General features: G+C 54.1%; 1 protein-coding gene across 15 annotated transcripts in view; it reads right to left on the reverse strand.

Annotated features, from left to right (window-relative positions):
* The window catches only part of PARVG (parvin gamma), an 81170-nt gene extending 61467 nt beyond the window's left edge, over positions 1-19703 (reverse strand). For 4 of the 15 annotated variants that reach the window (XR_004178887.1, XR_004178888.1, XM_021921658.2 and 1 more), the window contains exons 1-11: positions 18796-18820; positions 16755-16845; positions 13802-13866; positions 11496-11598; positions 10145-10285; positions 8739-8854; positions 7339-7394; positions 5775-5797; positions 3476-3534; positions 3274-3342; positions 971-1072 (exon numbers count right to left, since the gene is read on the reverse strand). Coding sequence is in view for 13 of the 15 variants with exons in the window: in XM_021921658.2 (XP_021777350.1) it covers positions 971-1072; positions 3274-3342; positions 3476-3534; positions 5775-5797; positions 7339-7394; positions 8739-8854; positions 10145-10285; positions 11496-11598; positions 13802-13866; positions 16755-16833 (813 nt within the window). In the remaining 2 variants the exon portion in view is untranslated. Of the gene's footprint in view, positions 1-970; positions 1073-3273; positions 3343-3475; positions 3535-5774; positions 5798-7338; positions 7395-8738; positions 8855-10144; positions 10286-11495; positions 11599-13801; positions 13867-16526; positions 16552-16754; positions 16846-18247; positions 18775-18795; positions 18863-19412 lie in introns of those variants that run through there. The other 11 variants (XM_009217466.4, XM_003905680.3, XM_031656215.1 and 8 more) reach the window with 10 other exon arrangements.
* Between the last annotated feature and the right edge of the window lie 1748 nt (positions 19704-21451).

The following is a 21451-nucleotide window of genomic DNA, read 5'->3' on the forward strand; positions in this document are numbered from 1 at the left end:
ACAGTGGGCATAGACTGAGAGGTCCCTGAAAGCAGGAGCTATGCTGGATCATCTTAACATCCCATACAGCTCAGGGCCTGGCACTAAACAGGCCCTCAGGGAACGAGGGAACAGACGTGTGGGTAGGGGATGGGTGGGTGAGCAGGTGGGTGGATGGGCAGGCAGGGTGGTGGGTGGACAAACAGAATAGAAAGATGGAAGGACAGATAGATGGATGGAAGAAAGGATAAAATGGATAGGTAGGTGGTGGATGGATGGAATGGATGGTAGATAGATAATGTGGTGGACAGTGGTGGTGGATGGATGGATGGATGGAATGGAATAAAATAGGAAGATAGGCGGCCGGACGGCGGCGGGACGGACAGGCAAGGCCAAAACCGGACGCGCATACTGCGGCACCTGGCAGGCGAACAGAAGATCAACAGGTGACGGGCAGGCGGACAACAGGCAGACCTGACAGATGACAGGCAGACGGGATGGATTTAACGGGAGACGGACGGACGGGCGGCGCGGACGGACGGACGGGCGGCGGCGGGCGGGCGGACGGACGGACGACGGGCGGGGGCGGGGTGGACGGGATGGATGAGCCGGGTGGGGGGGGTGGATGGATGGATGGATGGATGGGTGGATGGATGGTGGATGGGGTGGATGGATGGATGGATGGATGGATGGATGGATGGATGGATGGATGGATGGAAGGAAGGAAGGATGGATGGATGGATGGATGGATGGATGAATGGATGGAATGGAATGGATGGAATAATGGAAGGTGGTGGATAGATGAGGTGTGGATGGATGGATGGATGGATGGATGGATGGATGGATGGATGGACAGGCAGACATATAGACAAACAAGCTTCCCCTACACCCTTCACGTCACCTGGAAGTGAATAAACAGACTGGTCATGTCAGTTCTGTATATCTGTTCACCCAGAGGTAGACCATCAAGAAAAATCTTTGGAAAACTTACCATTTCCGCAGGAGAGTTGGGAGTGAGGTAGAATTCCTTTAAGTGCAGGAAGAAGCCTTCAAGTTGTCCAATCAGCAGGAGTAAGATGACCCCGTCTGCAAACTACAAAGGTAGGAACTGAAGACTGTCATACGGAAGAAGTCTGGGGAAGCCCACTCTGTCTTTTACAGGCTGTGTGGCCCTAAGGAAGTCGTACAAGTTCTCTGAGCCTCTGGTTCCTTGGTGAGAAGTGGGGAAGACATTCCTGACCTCACAGGGTTGCAGGTAAAAAGTGGTTTCGGGCTGCCTGGTACACAATACCTGCTCAGTGAAAAGAGTGCTTTCTAAACTTACTGCAGAATAGCCTCATGTCAGTTTTTAAACAGCACGCTGTTTCACAAGCTACAGAAACACAGGGGAAAACAGAGTTAAGTGTAAAATTATTCCATCAGAAAAGGCAGAGAGCAGCACACCGGGCTCATCTCGCCGGCTGCCACATTAATATTTCTGTCTGTTCTGTCTGTATGTTCAGAGATAAAGCTGTCGTCCCTGCCACCAGCATATCATATGTTAATATAATCGTATTGAGTCTCTTCAAAGATACAAAACACAGGATGGGATATTGGAAGAAACTGCCATTCGAAGCCCTTAATGGAATTTCCTCATATTAAGCCTGTTTCGATGTTATTAGTTTGGGCCTGAAATCTTTTCCGCCGCTATTCCTTGGTAATACAACTGGAATGCAAGGGACTTCCTTACCCTGTTTTATTGAACAGTCTCTAAATACCACCTTTGCACATGCCATGAGTCTCTAAAACCCATTATTTTACCAAGGGAGAGATAAAGATGGAACAGGTAGAATGTAAATCTCAGAAATCATAATCATCCTGTTTATACCCATATGAAATATAATAAAACTACAAATCTCTCATTTATTTCATGCTGGCAGCGTGCCAGGTAATATACCAAACATGTGGGGCTCAACAGCTCATGTATCACTCACAACTCTACCAAGTTGCTGTCTTGTACCCACTTTATGAGCGCCTGAGGTTCAGAGAAGTCCAGTAACTCACCCAAGGTCACACAGCAAATGTGGAGGGGTCTCAGCAGAACCCAGGGCCCATAAGCGGTGGAGGCAAGAGGGAAATGTGTGTCTATCTGGCTGCAGAGGCTGGTACTTCCACCCTGCCATGCTGCCACACCATATCACACACACACTTCTCACGTGGCCACTGTATGAGGTGGTTATAAGCACAAACTCTGGCCCCAGCTGCCTGGGTTCAAATCCCAGGTCCACTACTTATCACTGTGTGACCTTAGACAAGTTAATTAACCTCTCTGTGCCTTAACATCCTCCTCTGTAAGTGGGGTAGTATAGTTCTCACTTTAGAGGATTATGGGGAGGATTCAATGAGCTAACATGGAAAGCATTTTGCCTGGGGACTGGCACATAGTGAGGGCTTTATTGGTTTTAGCGACTACGCATGGGAGTACATTAACCCCTCCCTCCCCAGCCAATGCCCATCCACAGTCTCTCTGAGAGGTCAGCAGCTCTGGCTACAAGCTTCATGAGCCAACTGGTCCATCTGGGACCAGACTCCCTCCCCACCCCAGACCCCAGCACAACCCAGGTGGCCAGATGCCTACGTCATGTCCCATTGAGGCCACTGGCATCCAGCAGACTCCATGCCCACTCTGCAGGCCCCGGGGTTGGCAGCTGCTCTGCTCCTCTGCACCCCCTGCTCCCGGCTGCAGTGTGGGAAGCCTACGGGGACACAGCTTCACTGTGGAAAGCCACAGCCCACGGTGGGTGCGGACCCCCTGAGATTCTGCTCCTGCTCCTGGGAAAACTCAGCTTCAGTCAGCTGGGGGGGGGGGCTGGGCTCCTCAGGGTGCTTGTGAGAGACATGGAGCCTGCAGACGGCGGGGCTGCGCTGTCACCTACGCCTGGCACATGGCGCAAATCTAATAAATTCTGTTTGGGCGAACACAACCACGCAGGGAAGACTCATGTGCTTCAAGTCTTGGCATCAGCTAGTCTAAGATTAATTATAAAATAAAATTATAACAATGAGAAGCAGTGACAGCCGGGGTGACTCCAGCTTTGTGAAGTGTACCCACACCCCCACCCCCGGGATCCCACCGTGTCCCTGGTGGCCAGTGCTGCCTGCCAGCAACAGTCCCACTGGGGAGGAAGACCTTAAGCCTCCAAGAGGTGATACGACCCCCACCACACAGCAGGTTCCTAAGGCCTGCAGAACCCTCTTTCCTTCCTATAGCCAGTGGCCCTGCCCTGCCTGGGGACGCCGCAGCTCAGTCCCTACCTGGGTGTCCAGATTCTGCACAGACAGGCCCAGGCGGTCCAGCTTCTGGTTGACAAAGTTCACGATGGCCTAACCAGGGAAGAACACGGGCCTAGCACGCAGCAGGTGTGATGCAAGGACCCGTGATTCCCTCCTACAGCGCAGGTGGGCGGTGGGTGGGGTGGGCGGCCCGAGAGCTGCTGAGAGCTTTGATCTCTCCTACCTCTTTCACTGCATTCACTTTCTCCGGAGCCAGCTTAAATAATTCATCAAAGACGTCCTCTGCAGACACAGATCCAATAAACACCTCATTACGATGCTATTATCTTTGTGCCAAACAGGGAATTTTTTTTCACAAAAGTTTCTTAGAATAACCAGTCCAGAGGGAGCTGTCGTTTTAGATCATGGTTCTCAAATAAAATAAACCTGGATTTGAGTCACTGCTCTCCTGGCCGTGTGGCCCAGGGGGAGTCACCTTCTTTCTCTGTGCCTCCCTAGCTGGGGTTGTTGCAGAGAGGGAATTCGATAGCAGATAACACACCTGGCCCTGCGGCACAGTGACCGGGCACACAGTAGGACTTCATAAACAGCCACTCTTCCTGCAGCCGACACCTGTTACTGCGTCTGCACAGCTGCAGCCCTTTATCTGCCAGCTGGCCCTCCCTCCTCCCAGGGCCCTGCTCCACTCCCCAGGGCCACGGGAGCTGCTACAGGTGGGTGATCAGGGTCCGTGAGTCTCCTCCCCTTGGTTTTAAATTGGCTGAGTGAGGGCTCCTCCCTGCTGCCTCCCCCTGCCCCCAAGAGTGTCTGAACCTGCTGCCTGCAAAAGGCCAGCTCTTTCAGCAACTCATTCGCTCCCTTGGGGTCTGGGAACAGCGGCTCAGGCCCCGGCGTCCAGTCTCGGGCGCCTCATGTCCTCAGGCTAATGCCCTTTGTGCACAAGCTGGATTCCTGCTATTTGCAGCTAACACACCTCCCATGGGGACATTGGTCCTTGGGCACCAAATACACAGACTGGCCTGAGTTTGCTGTGGCTTCTGCCACTCAGCAGCTGTGTGACTCTAAGCAAGTCACAGCACCCCTCTCTGTTTCAGTTCTCTTGTTAGTGAAGGCGGGAAAGTAGCACCAAATAGCATCATGCACGTTAAAATGCCCCCTGAAATCAATAAACATGGTGGAAACATCAGTGGTCAGGGAAATTGGGTTTCTTCACCCTGTGACACCCACTTCTCGTGCTGCCCCATGCCCAAAATACTGCTCCCTGGGCAACCCCTCATGTCCTCAGGCTGCCCCTCCTGCTACATACACAGATCCCCAGCCAGCCCTCCTTGCCCCTCCCTTCTCCTTTCTCCCCAAACTCAGCCTCCCTCAGCCCCCATTCTCAGAAGCTCCTGGCAGGTTATTATCTCTACCTCTGCAGGTGAAGTGCCCCTCATAGCATCCCTGCCCACATAGCTATGTGTCTAAGTGGGGAGGGTACAGGGAGGAAAAATAGTGTTAGGATGGATGGATATGGGTGAATAGATAGGTGGTTGGATGGGTAGATAGATGAATGGATGGATGAATAGGTGGATAAGTGGATAGATGAATGGATGGATGGATAGGTGCATGGGTGGGTGGGTGGATGGATGGATAGGTGCATGGGTGGGTGGGTGGATGAATGGATGGATGGATAGGTGCATGGGTGGGTTGGTGGGTGGATGTATGGATAGATGATGGATGGGTAGATGGATGGATGAATGGAAGCATGAATGGATGGATGGAGGGATGGATAAATGGATGGGTGGGTAAGTGGATAGATGAATGGAAGAATGGGCTGATGAATGCATGGATGGATGAATGGATGGATGGATAGGTGAGTAGGTGGATAGGTGGGTGAGTAGACAGATGAATGGAAGAAAGGATGGATCCATAGATGGATAAATGGATGAATGGATGAGTGGGTGAAGAGCTGGCCAGACCACTGACAAAGGAATGGATGCATGAAAGAAGTAGCAACTAGATCAATCCACTGATTGGTGAACAGCTCCGTCAAGAAGAGTCGATGCCACATTATTGCCCACTCACTATTGAGCACTGCCCACATGCTGAACACACTCACAAATTATCTCCTTTAACCCTCACTGCCAGTTTAAAAGGTGAGTGCCCTTTTATAGATGAGGAAACTGAGGCACGGACAAGTTAAGGTACTTGCCCAAACTTAAGTGGCTAATGAGTGGAAATACTGGTGTTTGAGCACAGACCACTGACTCCAGAGCCCACACATTTAACAGACTCCACCATCACCGCCTATGTGAATTATAAATCTCTCTCCCCACAGAAACGGTATAATGAGAAAGAGCAGCCTGCTCCATGATGGACAGACAGAAAGAGGGACAAATGAATAAGAATGAGGCTTGAGATACAAACAGCAGGCGACGGGCAAATGAGAGAATGCTCAGCAATTAACTCTCCATCAAGACTCGTCTGCATTAACAGGCATCAGACAGGAACAGATTTTCAAAAATGAAGAAAGTACTCACTTGGAGGCTGGTCCTTGTCTGTGCTGTGCAGGGGGTGGAAAAAGCAAACAAATGGTTAAAAAAAAAACCCTGCAAACCTACAATGTCTCAATATGACAAGCATCAGTGCTGGCAAGCTTGCAAAGAAACCGGCATGCTGTGGTTTTCCCGGCAGCTTTGTAGGTAGGGCAGATAGCAGAGAAGGTCTCTGTGGGAAGCAAAGGACAGAAACAGGTTCATGCCCTTCCCTGAGGCTTCCACACCTAGCAACATTAGGATTTTGCTGGTTTTGTGGTTCCTGTTTCATTCTGAGGGAGATACATCACACATATCATAAAGTGCACAAGTCGTACGTTTACAGCTTGTGCGTTTCACACATACACACTTGTGTGATCACCCCCACTTACATGCTGCAGACCCTCCCAGCACCCCCCGCCCCCCCACCGTGTTCTCCCTTCCATCCCTTCCCTCCCTACACTGACCACAGCTGCGATTTCTCTTGCCATCTCTTGGTTTTGCCTGTCCTGGAAGTTCGTGAAAATGAAACCATACCATGTGTTCTCTTTTGGGTCTGGCTTCTTTCACCCCATTTTTATTGTTTTTGAACAATTTTTCTTTGTTTTTTTTTTTTTTTTTTTTTGGTCAGGTTTTTAGATCCACCCCTATCCCATAAAAGAGAAGTTCTGTAGGTCCAGGGCAGGCCAAGTCTCTCTAACCACAGCCCTCCAGAAGAGAGCTGGGCCCCATGGGGCAGAGCCCAGCAGCCTGGGACAGAGACCTGGGCTCAGCACAGAGGCCAAGGCTGCCAGGAGGGACAGACACCATGTGCTATCCACACAGCTCCAGCACCAGCCAAGCCTTCGGAGGATGGCAGCCCCACCTGGCCAGCAACTTGGCTGCATCCCTGTGAGAGTCGTGAGTCAGCGTCACATGGAAGCCAGCAAAGGTGGATCTGCTGGCAGCTGTGCAGCCCCTAGGGCCCATCCCTCTCCAGGCCCCACCTGTTCTGCTCCACAGGAAGCAGGATGGCCAGCCCCAGGGGGCAGGGAGCAGGATGGCCAGCCCCCAGTGGGCAGGGAACAGGATGGCCACACCCCTGGTGGACAGGGAGCAGGATGGCCAACCCCAGTGGATAGTGAACAAGATGGCCATGTCCCAGTAGGTGGGGAGCAGGTGGCCATGCCCCAGTGGGCAGGGAGCAGGATGGCCACACCCCCCAGTGGGTGGGGAGTAAGACGGCCAGCCCCTGGCCATTCAGGGGCCTCTAAGACTCTTACAGCTTTGCAAGGAAAGAGGAACATCCTGCTCACACTAGAGAGACAGATTCACTGGCCCCTGTGCCCCAAACCCAGGGCCCCCCACCCTAGAGAACAAAGCAGGGTGGCTGGGAGGGGCCAGGCAGGGACCTGATTGGAGGCTGGAATGAAAGGGGTCCTGTGTGCTACCGTGGAACACAGGTAGAGAAAAAGCCACAGAGTGTGAGGGCCCTTCCCACAAAGGTTGGGCAGATCTGCCCGGGCCCCGCCCTGCCTCCGTCCACCGCTGTGAGCCCCAGCCCCATCCACGGGCCCTCGTCCTCCCTCACCTGTATTCAGTGAGCTGTTCCACCGACTTCTCTGACTTCAGACCACTCTTGGTGCTCTAAGAAAAATAAAGGGGAAGGAAATTAAATAATCCGGAAAACTCTGGGGCCCAAAGCAACCCCAGTGTCCCGTTTGCTCTGCATCATCTCTCCTCAGGACAGCCTCCTGGCTTAATTGTCTTTCTTCCCCCAAGATTCTTGAGGTTGGGGATGTGTCTGCCTCACTCCCCGAGGCATCCCCAGAGTCTCACGGCGGGAGGAGGGCCGTATCAGAGCATGTGGCCATGAACAAATGAATAATGAAGGAGTGAATCAATGAAGTCACCTCTGATTTATGTTGGCAGTATAGACCAAGCCACACAAGTGCTTGGTAGGGAATTATAATCAATGGTTTTAAAAAACAGTAGAAGGCCAGGTGTGGTGGCTCATGTCTCTAATCCCAGCACTTTAGGAGATGAAGACAGGTGGATGGCTTGAGCTCAGGAGTTCGAGACCAGCCTGGGCAACAGGGTGAAACCCCATCTCTCTCAAAAATACAAAAAATTAGCCAGGCACAGTGTCTCACACCTGTAGTCCCAGCTACTTGGGAGGCTGAGGTGGATCACTTGAGTTGGGGAGGTGGAGGTTGCAGTGAGCCGAGATTGTGCCACTGCACTCCAGCCTGAGCAATAGAGCAAGACGCCATCTCAAAAAAAAAAAAAAAAAAAAAAATTGTAGAAATGACTCTGACTAGGTTTAGCCAAACTTGGCTTATTCTCTTGGGGCAAGTCAGAGGTAAGCCCTCAGACACGAAGCCCCTCTGCATGAGGGACCCGAGGCTGGGGTAGGGCAGGTGGGGCCCCCTATTGTGATGCTCCTGGGTATTAACTGCAGATTCCTGGGTATTAACTGCAGCACAGGCAGGCCACACGCTAGACAGAACATCTGAGGGTGGGGAAACCTGGGAAGGCTTCCTGAAAGAGGAGAACGGGGCACTGTCACAGCCATCAGTGATCTAACAAGAGACAGCACCCTCATGGTGAGAGTAGTAGTTTTGCCTCAGGGGTGTGAAGGCTCCCTGTGGCTATGAACAGACGGCCACACATGGCTCAGGGATATGGCCTGACAACCCCTGGCCTCAGCCTCTGCCAACCAGATGCCCTCTGCTGAGGTCAAGTGGAGCTGGCCAGCCATGGACCTCCTCATGTCCCCAGGCCTCTGCCAGCCCCACTAGACTCTTACTAGCCTGTCCCCAGCTCCAGACAGCACCCCTTGGCCGTCCTGGCCGGATTCTATTTCTCAGGGTTCCCTGAAACTCACCCTGGGAGAGCCCTGCCCCAGCCAACTCCACCCATGCAGGGTGGGCAATGGGGACCCAAGACCTTCAGCTTCTGCTTACAAATCCCTGGGGGCCCAGCTGCTACCTCAATGGTGATGACCTCCACCTGGACGTTGGTTGGGAGGGACAGGTTGGGCTGGAAGCGCTTGGCCAGGGCCACAAGGAGGTGCAGGGTGGACAGCAGGTCCTTGTTGAAGATGGCTGGGAAGAGAGTGGAGACAGGTCAGAGCCCAGGGGGCCGCCAAAACGTGCAGCCAAATGCAGCCTTCCTCATTGTCAGAACGACCATCTGCAGATGAAGGAGGTCTGTGTCCAGCCTTCTGCAGAGCAGAGATCTGGAGATACATGTTCAGAACCTAAAAATCATCACACTTCACCCCGTCATCCCTCTTCTTAGAATATAGCCCAGGGGTACGATCTACCTTGTGGAAGGAGCTCTAGACAAAGATGTTCACTGCAGCACTGTTTACAATTGGAAACAACCAAGTGACCTCTGGGAAGGCACTGGCTGAACGATCATTAGGTTTCAGCTCAATGTGACTTAATTCAAGGTTGATTTCATCAACATCAATTACTGATTGTGAGACCTTACACGTTGCGAATGCAGGCGCACGTGACCCAACAAAACCTGGGTTTGAAAACTGACTCTGTTAAACCCTCACCGCCCAACCTTGGAGAAGCTGCTTAACTTCTTTCAGCCTCAGTTTTCTCATCCGGGATGGGGGTTGAGGGGATATAAAGAATTGAAGGGAAAGAAATCTATACCAAACTGTGAACCAGGTGGGGTAGGGAATTTTAGGTGCTTGGCACACTCTTTTGTTTTTTGGTGTTTTTTTGATATGGAGTCTTACTCTTGTAGCCCAGGCTGGAGTGCAATGGTGCGATCTCAGCTCACTGCAACCTCCGCCTCCCAGGTTCAAGCAATTCTGCCTCAGCCTCCTGAGTAGCTGGGATTACAGGCACCTGCCACCACACCCAGCTAATTTTTGTATTTTTAGTAGAGATGGGGTTTCACCATGTTGACCAGGCTGATCTCGAACTCCTGAGACCTAAGGTGATCCGCCCACCTCGGCCTCCCAAAGTGCTGGGATTACAGGCGTGAGCCACCGTGCCCGGCCAGGCACACTCATTTTTTGTACAAGCAGGGCCTGCAGATATTCCAATACGTTAACGAAAGGAGAGTGAGGATGGGCTGACCATGGTGCTTGGAACTCAGCAGTGACTGTCATTCTCCACAAAACCGTTTGCTATCCTTGGGCTGCACGTTGCTGCAGTGACACCCTCTGGGGCACAGACACGTGCTGGGCTGTTGGCTGCTCTGCCAGATACCTGACTGTGGCTGCCCGAGGCTTCTACCTCCTTCCTGACTCCCAGGCTGTACCCCTGCTGGGAGGAGGATGAGCACGCCTTCCTGGTGGGTGAGAAGCCTGGAGCAGAAGGACCCCAGTGGCCCCACATTCCCCCGGGGTGGCTAGGTTGCGGCCCACGTACTCTCCACGCTCCACTTGGCTTGCCGCTCCTCCAGCTGCAGACTCCGGTTCACGGCCTCAAGCACCACTGTGAGCTTGTGCTTCTGGCTTGCGGCTGTCAGGGCGATGTCCTCTGCTTCCAGCTTGAGTGCCGCCAGCCTCTCTGGAGGCAGGAGAGGGTGGTGAGGGCCCCTGGCTGGGGGCAGCTCAGAGAGCACCTGGGGACCCTCCAGGAGGCTGAGCCTGCCTGGTGCTTCAGAGAGCATGGGTCTGGAGAGCTCATTCTTGGTGTTGGACTCTGGGCCACACCCACAGCCTCAACCAGGTATGCCCTCCAGCTCCCAGGAATTGGTGGGGCATGCAGGCCACATGATGTGAGCAAGTCTCAGCCCCCTGAGCTGGTCAAGACAGCCCACCTCACCTTGATCAGCCTGTGCCTGCAGCCCTTGCTCTTCTGCACAGCTGTGTCTACTTCATCTCTGCAGGGCAGTGTGGCCTTGTGGTTAAAGCCTACACTCCTAGGCTTCTATCCTGAACCCCCTGCTTCTCTAACCGTGAGACCTTGGACAAATTATGAGCGTTTCAGAGGCTCCCTTTCGTCATCTGTTAAATGGGGATAGTAACAGCACAGGGCTGTTCTGAGGATGAACTGCGCCTGCTACATGGGACATGCCTGGAAGTGCTAGCCGCCTGAGTGGAATTGTGCAGCCCATCTCCAAAGAGCTCGGCGAACACTGCGGAGGCTGGCCCCAGGCGAAGTGCTGAGGACATGGAATCGGGCCTATCCGTGGCCTCCAAGACCACAGTTGTGTGCAGAAGAGATGCGTAGACCAGACATGACCACACAAGGGCAAAGGGAGAGGGTAACTCTGGGGCTTGTGGGGACACTTGCCCGGGGCCAGGAGGAGGCCCTGAGAATGCACACTCCCAGCAAAGCCCCTTGGAGCTTTCCAGACTGAGGAGGAACAAGGAGGCAGGAGCCCAGCCCTGTCCCCAGCCACCCAGGACTGCCTATTTTCTCTCCAGCAGCCTGGGACAGCTCGAGAGCAGGGACCATGGGTTCTTTTGTTACCTCCCAGCACCTCAAAACAGTAGGCACTCAATAACTGTTGGAGAGGCAGTGTGGTGTGGTGGAAAGGTCACCAACCCAGGTGTCAGAGCCCCAGCCTGAGCCCCAGCTCAGCCCCCTCACTCATGGGCCATGGACAGCGCCTCCATCTCCCCAGCCCAGGCCCATCTAGAAAGTGAGACAGGTGTGCCTAAACCCGGGGTCATTGCGGGGACCGAGGGAGAGAGCCCAGCTGTAGGGCCTGGAGGGGCCAGGTCAGGGGGATGGGGCCAAGGCCCAGGCAGCCCCAGAAACAGCCACTTACGGAATAGGTGGTGCAGGATGAGCCCGTCGAACATGTCCTCCTCCAGGCTGCGGACCACAATGTGCTCGGGGAGGAGAGTGGTGTTGATCCACTCCATCAGCACCTGCAGGCCCCAAGGGGACAACTTTTGGGGGGATGGGGGCTTCTCACCTGGCCCTACACTTGGCTTGGAACGCCTGCCTCTCGCCTGCCAACTCCTACCCATCTTTCAAGACCTGGTCAAATGTCACCTCCACTGGGAAGCCCTCCTCGATCTCCCAGGCTCAGTTAGGGGCATGCTCTGGGTTCCTGCAGGCTCCCTGCTTCTCTTCATCACAAACCTGAGCAGCGTGGGGCTGTCATTATCATGTGTGAGGTTTTAGTACCAGGAAGTGGGGTACTGCCATAACAAATACCTAAAAATGGGGAAGTGGCTTGGGGAATGGAAAGAATTGGACAATGAACACTTGATAGAAAAAGCCTAGATTGCCCTGAAGAGATGGTCAGTAGAAACATGGATTTTTTTTTTTTGAGACAGTGTCTCACTCTGTCACCCAGGCTGGAGTGCAGTGGCATGGTCTCGGCTCACTGCAAGCTCTGTCTCCCGGGTTCAGCCATTCTCCTGTCTCAGCCTCCCGAGTAGCTGGGACTACAGGTGCCCACCACCACGCCTGGCTGATATTTTGTATTTTTGGTAGAGATAGGACTTCACCGTGTTAGCCAGGATGGTCTCGATCTCCTGACCTCATGATCCAACTGCCTCGGCCTCCCAAAGTGCTGGGATTACAGGCATGAGCCACCATGTCCGGCCTGCAGAAATATGGATGTTAAAGATGCTCCTACTGAGGTCCCAGGAGGAAATGAGAGACATGACATTGGACATGAAGATGGAGGTGGGAATTGTAGTGATGCACCCACAGCTCCGAGAGCCCAGGATGCTGCAACCATCAGAGCTGCGGGGGAAGGGAGGAGATAGGGCCCCCTGAGAGCCTCCAGAAGGAGCCGATCCTGCCAACCCCTTGGTTGATAACCTCTGGCCTCCATCACTGTAAGACAATAGGTTTCTGTGGTTTAAGTCATCCAGTCTGCAGTCACATGTTACAGCAGCCCTAGGAAGCTAATGCAGGGACTGCTGGTGCCCTGCCCCTTCCTTGACTGGTGCCTACTGGCCCAGCTCCCACTTGCAGCTCTGCTCAAAGCTGTCCCCACTCTGCTTATGCTCAAAAGGTCAGAGTGCCAGGGAATCTAGGCCCAGCCCTTTCTCAGAGAGCAGCTGTTCACTAAAGGTTGTCAGGAGGTTGTCACGGGGTGGTGTTTAAAACCCCAGCTCCATTGCCCCTCGGGAAGGAACGCTCTGAGCCTGCTCTATGCTGGCTCCAGGATACCCAGCAGGCCTGAGCCCCCAGAACCATGACCAGCTCCATCACTAACCATGTATTGGCCCCTTCCCTCCCATGACTCCTGGCACAACCTCCCAACTCAACTACTGGCACCCAAATCCTTTTCTTAGGATCAGCCTCTGGAGGAGCCTGAGCTGGGATGATGTGTCAGCACCCCTCCAGGTCTTCCAGGCAAGACCATAGATAGTGTCCCCAGTGCCAGGCACAGGGCTGGGCCAGGTGTGCTGGCCAAAGGTGGGAAAGGTGGATGGATGGAGGGAATAGGAAGGATGATGGAAAATGGCCCAGAAAGCCTCTGGGTATGGAAGATGGTGTAGGCCAGGAGGCCTCCCTGGAGGAGGCAACAGAGAGGCCATGTGGAAACTGAAGACATAGAGGCTGAGGGAAACAGAGGCCTGGAGCCCACCTGTGCCCAGCTGGTCCAGTGGACATAGCAGCAGACCCATGACCAAGGAGAGAACTGAGCACGGGTGACCCAGGCCCACCGCCACCACCTCACCAGTTCTCCTACACCTTGGGCAGCCAAGCTGGGGAGGAACACCGGCTTAGGGGCTGGCAGCTCGTGTCAAACCACAGCTCCGTAATGGGCAGCTGCATGCCCCTGACAGATCAGGTCACCTGTCTAAGCCTCGTTGTCTGTCCTGTCCCCAGGATGTAGGGGACAATAGATTCCCCTCAAATCGCATGTGGTTGCTGGGATGGTGTATGTGAAGGCACACAGTTGGTGCTCAATAGATGTTTGTTCATGCAGGCTCTGTGGGTGACTTGCTCCATTCAACAGGCCTCCCAGGGGTCTTCGGGGATTGCCACACCCCAGCCTGAGGTCAAGGAATGGGGGCGGCCTGCTGTTCCCGCCCCGTGGAGGCCGCTGCCTGGTCTGCCAAGTAGAGGCACCCAGGGAAGCCAGGGCTGTGGACGCTGCTGTACCTTCTGCAGTTCTTCAAATTTGGGGTCCTTCCGGGAAGTCGGTGGCAGGTATCTCTTCTTTCCTCCTGGAAGCAGAGTGGGTATGACAAGCGCGTGGGGACCCTGTGGGGTGCTTGGCCACGCTCCCTGCAGGTCACCCACAGAGTCTGGCACCACAGCCCCAGGGGCACTGGCCTTGCCACTTCCGCCCCAGTGTGCTTTCCCTCACAAACACCAGCTCATCCTCAGACACTGCGGCATTTATACTTTGAGACATAAACTCGGAAGTTATTTCTTGATTACTTGACATTCAAAGTTAACTGGGCATACTGTTTTATCTGGCAACCCTACCTATTTAGGTCAAGTGAAACCCCAGCCAGAGAGGGGAAGAGGTGCCCAGGCTCACCAGGCTCTAAGGGGCAAAAGTGGGACTTACCCCAGGTCTGCCAGGCCCCTCCATGGCCCCTCTCGTAGTCAGACTCCCTGGGGCAGCCCTTAGAGGCCCAGCAGCTCCCCTTCCCCAAGGCCATGGCCAGCATCTGCCCACATTTTAGACTCACAGAATCCACAAAATGTCAGGGCCGAGAAGGACCTCTGAGACCAACTAGTTCCAGCGTACATGGGGGGAAACTGAGTCAGCAGTGGGGACTGTCTTGCCTAAATTCACAAAATGCATTGTCTCTCATGTGACTCCAATAAAGGCTTTTCCTAGACATTCAGAAAACCTTCAAGTACTACCCAGCCCCGTGTCTTCTGACGAATGGGAAGGCAACAGCATCATGGGTTGATGTGCCCAGCACAGGGCAGGCTCTCAGCAAATGCTTGGGCTAGTGAGCAGGTGAGTGAATGAACAAATGAATGAATGAACGAATGAATGAATGAATATGGTGCTGTCCCTTCCTGGAGCAGACTTCCTGCCACTTGAATCATCCAATATCCCAGCTCTGCTTGCCAGAACTTTAAGTATCTTAAATCAATTGTAAAACAAAAAATTCATTTTTTTTTTTTTTTTCAGGCAGAGTCTCGCTCTGTCACCCAGGCTGGAGTGCAGTGGCCGGATCTCAGCTCACTGCAAGCTCCGCCTCCCAGGTTTATGCCATTCTCCTGCCTTAGCCTCCCTCCCGAGTAGCTGGGACTACAGGCGCCCGCCACCTCGCCCGGCTAGTTTTTTATATTTTTAGTAGAGACGGGGTTTCACCGTGTTCGCCAGGATGGTCTCGATCTCCTGACCTCGTGATCCGCCCATCTCGGCCTCCCTAAGTGCTGGGATTACAGGCGTGAGCCACCGCGCCCGGCCTCCTCAGGACGCTTTCTAATCTTCAATGGTTTAAACACAGAATACCAGACGGTGAAGAAGCCAGCCAGGTGACTCTGGACCAAGCTTGTCCCCTCTGGGGTCTCACCTGCCGCACCAGGGACCCTATTGGCACTGGACTTCCTGCTCCATAACACCTACTTAAAAGGCGGCATTCAGGGCCGGGCGCGGTGGCTCATGCCTGTAATCCCAGCACTTTGGGAGGCCGAGGCAGGCAGATCACGAGGTCAAGAGATCGAGACCATCCTGGCTAACACGGTGAAACCCCGTCTCTACTAAAAAAAAAAAAAAAAAAAAAAAAACTAGCTGGGCGAGGTGGTGGGTGCCTGTAGTCCCAGCTACTTGGGAGGCTGAGACAGGAGAATGGCATAAACCCAGGAGGCGGAGCTTGCAGTGAGCTGAGATCCGGCCACTGCACTCCAGCCTGGGCGGCAGAGCGAGACTCCGTCTCAAAAAAACAAAAAAAAGAAACCCCGTCACTACTAAAAATACAAAAATTAGCCGGGTGTGGTGGCAGGTGCCTATAATCCCAGCTACTCGGGAGGCTGAGGCAGGAAAATCTCTTGAACCTGGGAGGTGGAGGCTGCAGTGAGCCGAGATCGTGGCACTGCACTCCAGCCTGGGCAACACAACGAGATTTCTGTCTCAAGAAAAAAATAAATAAATAAAAATTAAAAGGCGGTATTCACAGGAGCTGGAGAAAGCTGCATTCTGTTCCCTTCCCTTAAATTATTTCACACGTTTTCTTTGTCAGCACATCTATGTTTTTGTGGTTACACGAATTCCAATGAGTTCACCTAAAGCCCTTCCCCCGGGCCGTCTGATTGCTTCCTGCTGCGCTGTTGTTCGTTTGTTTCTTTCAGAGAACACAGGCAGGGTGACAGCTCTGGGCACCTGCACCTGTCCTTCTTTTGAGCCACCTCCTCGAAGGAGGTTTCAGGGACTGTGGCCGCCAACCCCCCAAAGAGCTCATGACACAAAGCTTTGCTGAAAGGGTGACCCGCACTTGTTGAATTGCTCCATCCTATGCTCACCCCACTTTTGAAAGAGACCCACACGTGTGAGGGGAGCACATCAGGAGTCCCACACTCTGCAAAGCATCGCTGCTTGGTGGGCATCACTGTGGGGTGGGCATCACTGCCTGGTGGGCATCGCTGTGGGGTGGGCATCGCTGCCTGGTGGGCTTCGCTGTGTGGTGCGTGTGGAACCCCAGTTCTGGGACCACCCTCCTTGGGCTCAGAACCTAGCTCCACCACTTGCTAAGAGTTTCCTGTTGCTGTGGCATGTTATCCCTTGTGCCTCAGTTTCCTCATCTGTATAAAGTAGGCAATGACGCCCACCCTTGGGAATAAACAAGTTGCTATAGGTAAGAGGTGCTGGTGTAGCAGAGGCACACAGAAGGCTCCCAGGACAAGAGCAATCGGTATTCACCATCGTAATCCACACCGTCTGTCACCTGGAGAGAAGAGGTTCTAGCTCTGCAGAAGGTTCCAGGAGGAGGAGTTGGGTCAAGCATAAAGCAGAAGGCGGAGGCAGGGGTGAGCAGAATTGGGCACTCAGCTGACAGCTGGGAAGGCACTGCATGTCCCAGGCATGGCCAGGCTCGCTCTTGCCATGCAGACCCTCACCCTCCGCCCTCAGACCCGTGTGGGCACACACCTTGTGAGAGCATCTCCTCCGCTGGGGGCTCCACCCCCTTGGGGAGCTGCAGCAGGTCATACAAGGACTCCAGCTCCATCACCTCCCAATCCTGTACAGAGGAGACGGGAGAGGACGTCAAGGTCTGAGAAACCCCAAACTCACTGAGCCCCTCATTTCCTCTAGACCTGCAGGCAGAGAAGGAGGGTAGAAGCCGGGCTCCAGGGGCACGTCATCATGCCAGCCTAGGTGGGGGGTACGGGCCCTGTGAGAAAGAGCCCTTGAACCAACCCTTAAGGGGTGATGGGGTAGAAAAAGGCACAGAAACTGAGGGCGGACACAGCCAAGCAGACTTGGTGGGGAAGTGGTCGTTCCTCAGGCAGGTGCAGAGTGGCTGCCCACCACGCTCTTGCAGCCCCCAGCCCTCTACCCAGGGACCCCCACCCCACCCCAGACAGTCAGGACAAAGCAGGTACAGCTCACTCCTCAGAGCTTGTCAGGTTGAGCTCAAGGGAAACCTCCCCAGTCGGCCTGTGTGGGGCTGGCTGAGGGGGATGCGTGGAATGGTGACATCTCCCATCCCATAAACCGGAAGGGCCAGGGTTGACAGAGGCACTGTTCATCTTCCTCGTCCTCATTATGGGCAGAAGGCTGGGCTCGCCACATGCCCAGGACAGGGGCAGACCCAGAGGCCAGCCCAGCCCTCCTTCCGGTTCCCCTGGCTCACTTCCTCTCCCGCAAAGGCTTCGCCGGCTCGGCTGGCGCCTTTTGGCCTCCCTCTTCCTCCCTCTTCAGTCCCTGGGTCTTCTCAGTGTTTTCAAACTCAGTCAGACATTGGGGTGGGGGATCACACAGCAGAAGTTGGTGGCCAGAGCAGGAAGCCCCCAGAGCTGTGGGAGATGGAGGCATTCACTCGACCGGAGCCACTCGTGTCAGACCAGCAGCCAGCCCGGGGTGGGGGAAGCCAGACTCCATCCTGCCCTGTAGTGTGGAGGTGGTGGGGAGCCCAACTAACTCCCAGCCCCTTAATCCCCAAGCTGAGGGCCATGGTCAGAGAAGACGAAAGCACACGGCCTGGGCATCAGGAAGCCTGCGTCCCAGGCCAGCTCCTCCTCACTTGGGCTGTGTGACGTTGGGCAAACCTCCTGCCCTCTCTGGTCCTGGATGCAAACTTACAAGGAGGGCCTGGACTCAATGCTGCCCAAAGGGATCAGCAGCCTGGGCAAGCCCCTTCCTGGCCCCAGGGCCTCAGTTTCTTCACCTGGAGATGGAGGGGTTGGCTGAAGTTCAGGGACAGTAAACTCCTCCGTAGAACAGGGCGGGAGGACTCCGAGCAGCCTCCGAGCAGGGGCAGCGGGAGGGGCCATGGGGACTCAAAGTCCCAGTTTACCGACTCCCTTCCCCAGGTGGCCTCGGCTGGGACTGCACTCTGGGATCCTTCCCAGGTGGTGTCTGGGCCCCTCCCTCCTTGACCCCCAGCACCCAAGTGTGGTGGCCCCGATGCCAGAACTCACCCAACCACTTTCTCCACGCAGGAGAACGAAGGCCTACTGGGTGCAAAGTGTGGTCCCTGGGTTCCGAATGAAAACAGGTTCCGGGTTCTTCTGGGGGCTTTGGGGACCAGGCCAGGAGGCAGGAGCCCCGCCGTTCACTTCCTCCAGGGCCTGCTCAGCCAGCAGGAGCTTCCTCCTCTCTGCAGCAGGGCCCAAGGGGGCGGATGCCGTGAAAGTGAAGCTGCCACAAACCTACAGAAAGCTCTGCCCGGGGCCCCAGTGCCCGCCGTGCCACCTGGGCCCCAGCGGTTCTGCAGGCCACTTAAACTCAATGCTTCTATTTCTCTCCCTCTCCACGCCTTCCCCAAATCACGCCAGTTTGCCCGCAGGCTGTTCACCTCCAAAATGGCAGCTACTTAGGCCAGAGCCTGGGGTCGACCGCCACAACCCACCACCAGCACCTGTCGGCCTGGTCGCCACGCTCCATCCCGCACCGCCGTCCTGCCACCTCCACACCCCGCCCTGGGCCAGGCCTGTTCCTCTCCCAGGACCACGCAGGAGCCTCCTACCTGGACTCTGAGCTGCAGCCTTCCCCACGCCCCCTGCCTGCCCCTGAGCTGAGTCTCCCACAAGCCCTCGGAGGAGTGAGTCACTTCCTGTCCCCACTCACTCAAACCCACCAACGGCGCCCAATAGCTCTTAAAATAAAATCCAGGCTGTGCAGCCCAGCCCATGAGCCCCAGCATAAGTAAGCTGCCAGCCACACCTGCGTCCTCATCCCCCAACCTCTCTCCCGGCCACGGCGACCACCTGCCTCACTGCCTTGGTATCTTCACATGTCCTATTCCCTCCACCTAGAAGCCCCTGCCCCAGTTTTCACGTGGCTGAGTCTCTATCCTTCACACCTGCTTAAATGCCTCCTCCTCTGGGAAGCCTTCCCTGACTGCCCTCCCTGAAGTAGGTCCTCCCTATAATTCTTTACCATGGCCCCTGGAGGTTTCCTTCACGGCACTTAAACCCAGGGCATTATTCACTCAGCTGGTCGGTCAGCTGGTGTGTGACGCCCGCCTCCCCACCAGACTTCTGCTCCTCAGGAGCTGCTATGGTCTCTCTCAACCACGGTTACATACCCGTGTCTAGAACAATGAGAGAGCTGCTATGGTCTCTCTCAATCACGGTTACATACCCGTGTCTAGAACAATGCTTGGCACGAAGCGGGCTCAGTGAATAAATATTGATGGTTGTTGTTGCCAAGGGGATCCGGAAGGCTTTCCAGAGGAGAATGGGGCCTTGACGGTTGCATAGGAGTTTGCAGCAAAAGAAGGGGTGAGAACGTGGCAGGTGGAGAAAACAGCGTATGCAAAGGCATAGAAGGGTTCGAGAAGGAGAGGTCTTAGCACAGCAGATAGTCAGAGAAACACTTCAGACCCGAGCTGGTCTCTCAAGCTGGAATCTTCACCATCCGGGCTGAAATGGTGTTTCCCTAGCAACAGGTGACTGGGAAGCTATCCACCCTTTCTGACAGGTTAGGTAGAAAGTGGCTAAATGAGGTGGGCTGCAGGTGTAAGGAGTGTGTGAGAGCAGGAAAGTAGGATTGTTTACGAGAAGTTAATATAAAAATGACAAAACTTAGTACTGGTATTGTTGCTAATATTTATGGAGTCATTGGTGATGAAACAAACATAATTTTAAGGGCTTTCATTTTACTGGAAACTTCCTTGTGAGGTAGGTACAATCATGACCCCCATATTATAGAGGAAGAAACTGAGGTGCATGAATCAGTCCCTGCCATTCTGATGTGCCCGTGCTGGACTGGGGCTTGTGACAGGTGGGGAGAGGAGCCACCATGCAGGACCTATTTTGCTGGGGTGTGTGTAGCAGGCTCAGCCCAGCTCTGGACCCAGTGGTTCTGGTGGTGGCTTCTGACTCTGGATCACAGCCATGTAGGTGTAGCAGCCCCAGTCCCAGCAGCCAAGAGACGGCACTTTCCCATGTGCTAACTGAAGACTGTTTAATAAAGGGGCAGCTGGGGCAGGGTTAAAGGAACGCAGAAGAAACGGTGCTGCAACCCAGGCTAGCAATATGGGGGAGCTGTTACTTCTTTAAAACCCAGACGGCAAAGGAGGGAGTGGGTGGCAGAGTCCAGGAACAGAATCACTAAAGCTCTAAGAGGGGCCTCGGGATAGGAGCTGTGGTCTTTGGTAGCCAGCTCATGGTGACCCAGCAGAAGGGCACAGCTGGGCAAATCAATGACCAGGCCTCACTCTCCTCCCTCCTGCCAGGGCCTCCCCTGGCTACATCCAGCCAGAAGCCAGAGAAAAGAAGTCCTCTGCTGTGGTCCATAGATGTCAGGAGAGAAAATGGTGGGGAGTGGATCTGCAGAGGTGAACCTAAAGCATTTAACCCAGAAAGCATGCTTCTAGGGCCAGCCTCACTCGGCAGCTTCCTTCAGGAGCCAGCTCTGCAGTATTCTTCTACAAGTCCTTGCTGGAGGCGCTGCCTCCAGCCTTCCAATGGCTTGAGAATCACACAGTTTCCTGTATTAGATTCCTTTCTCCTCCAAACAACTGAAGAGGCCCTAATCATCGGCAACTGAATCCCAATTAACCTCAGATTTGTTACCAGAAATAAGTGCAGGCAACACGACCTCCAGGATGGGAACTGGGATTGGTTACTTGTTCTGGCTGATTTAAAGGCAGTGAGGACCTAGTAACTGTTAGAGAATGGAGTTCTAATAGATCGTAGCCTGTGATGGCAAAATAATTACCTGTCATCACTCAGAACTAAGTACCTATTAAATTGCGGCTTTGGCAGAGTTGTGGCTTCCATACGCAATACAAGCACAGGTTATCTAAGGACTGTGGGTTGAGCTTGTTATCATCACACCAAAGAGTTTAAAGCAGGAAAAGGACAGTCCCAGGGCTTTACATTCTCAGCTCAAGGTATGTTCAGAATATAGGGAGTTCTCTGATAGCCCTCAAAGCATCTCTTATCTCTTGGGGCTGCAGGGCTGATGTAAAAATCGATGTGGAATCTAATCCTGTATGGTGTAGAGTTACAACATACTAAATCCACAACTCACCGAGCCTCCTGTGTGTACAGCATTGTTTAGGGGAAGAGAGGGACTCTAAGAATTGGAAGAGTAACATGGAGATAAGTCTAAGCACCCCCAAGCCCCAATTAAGAGAAAGGCATGGATAGAAGGGAATTATTCCAGTCTTTTTT

Source organism: Papio anubis, chromosome 16 (genome assembly GCF_008728515.1).
Source record: "Papio anubis isolate 15944 chromosome 16, Panubis1.0, whole genome shotgun sequence".
Taxonomy (NCBI): Eukaryota; Metazoa; Chordata; class Mammalia; order Primates; family Cercopithecidae; genus Papio; species Papio anubis.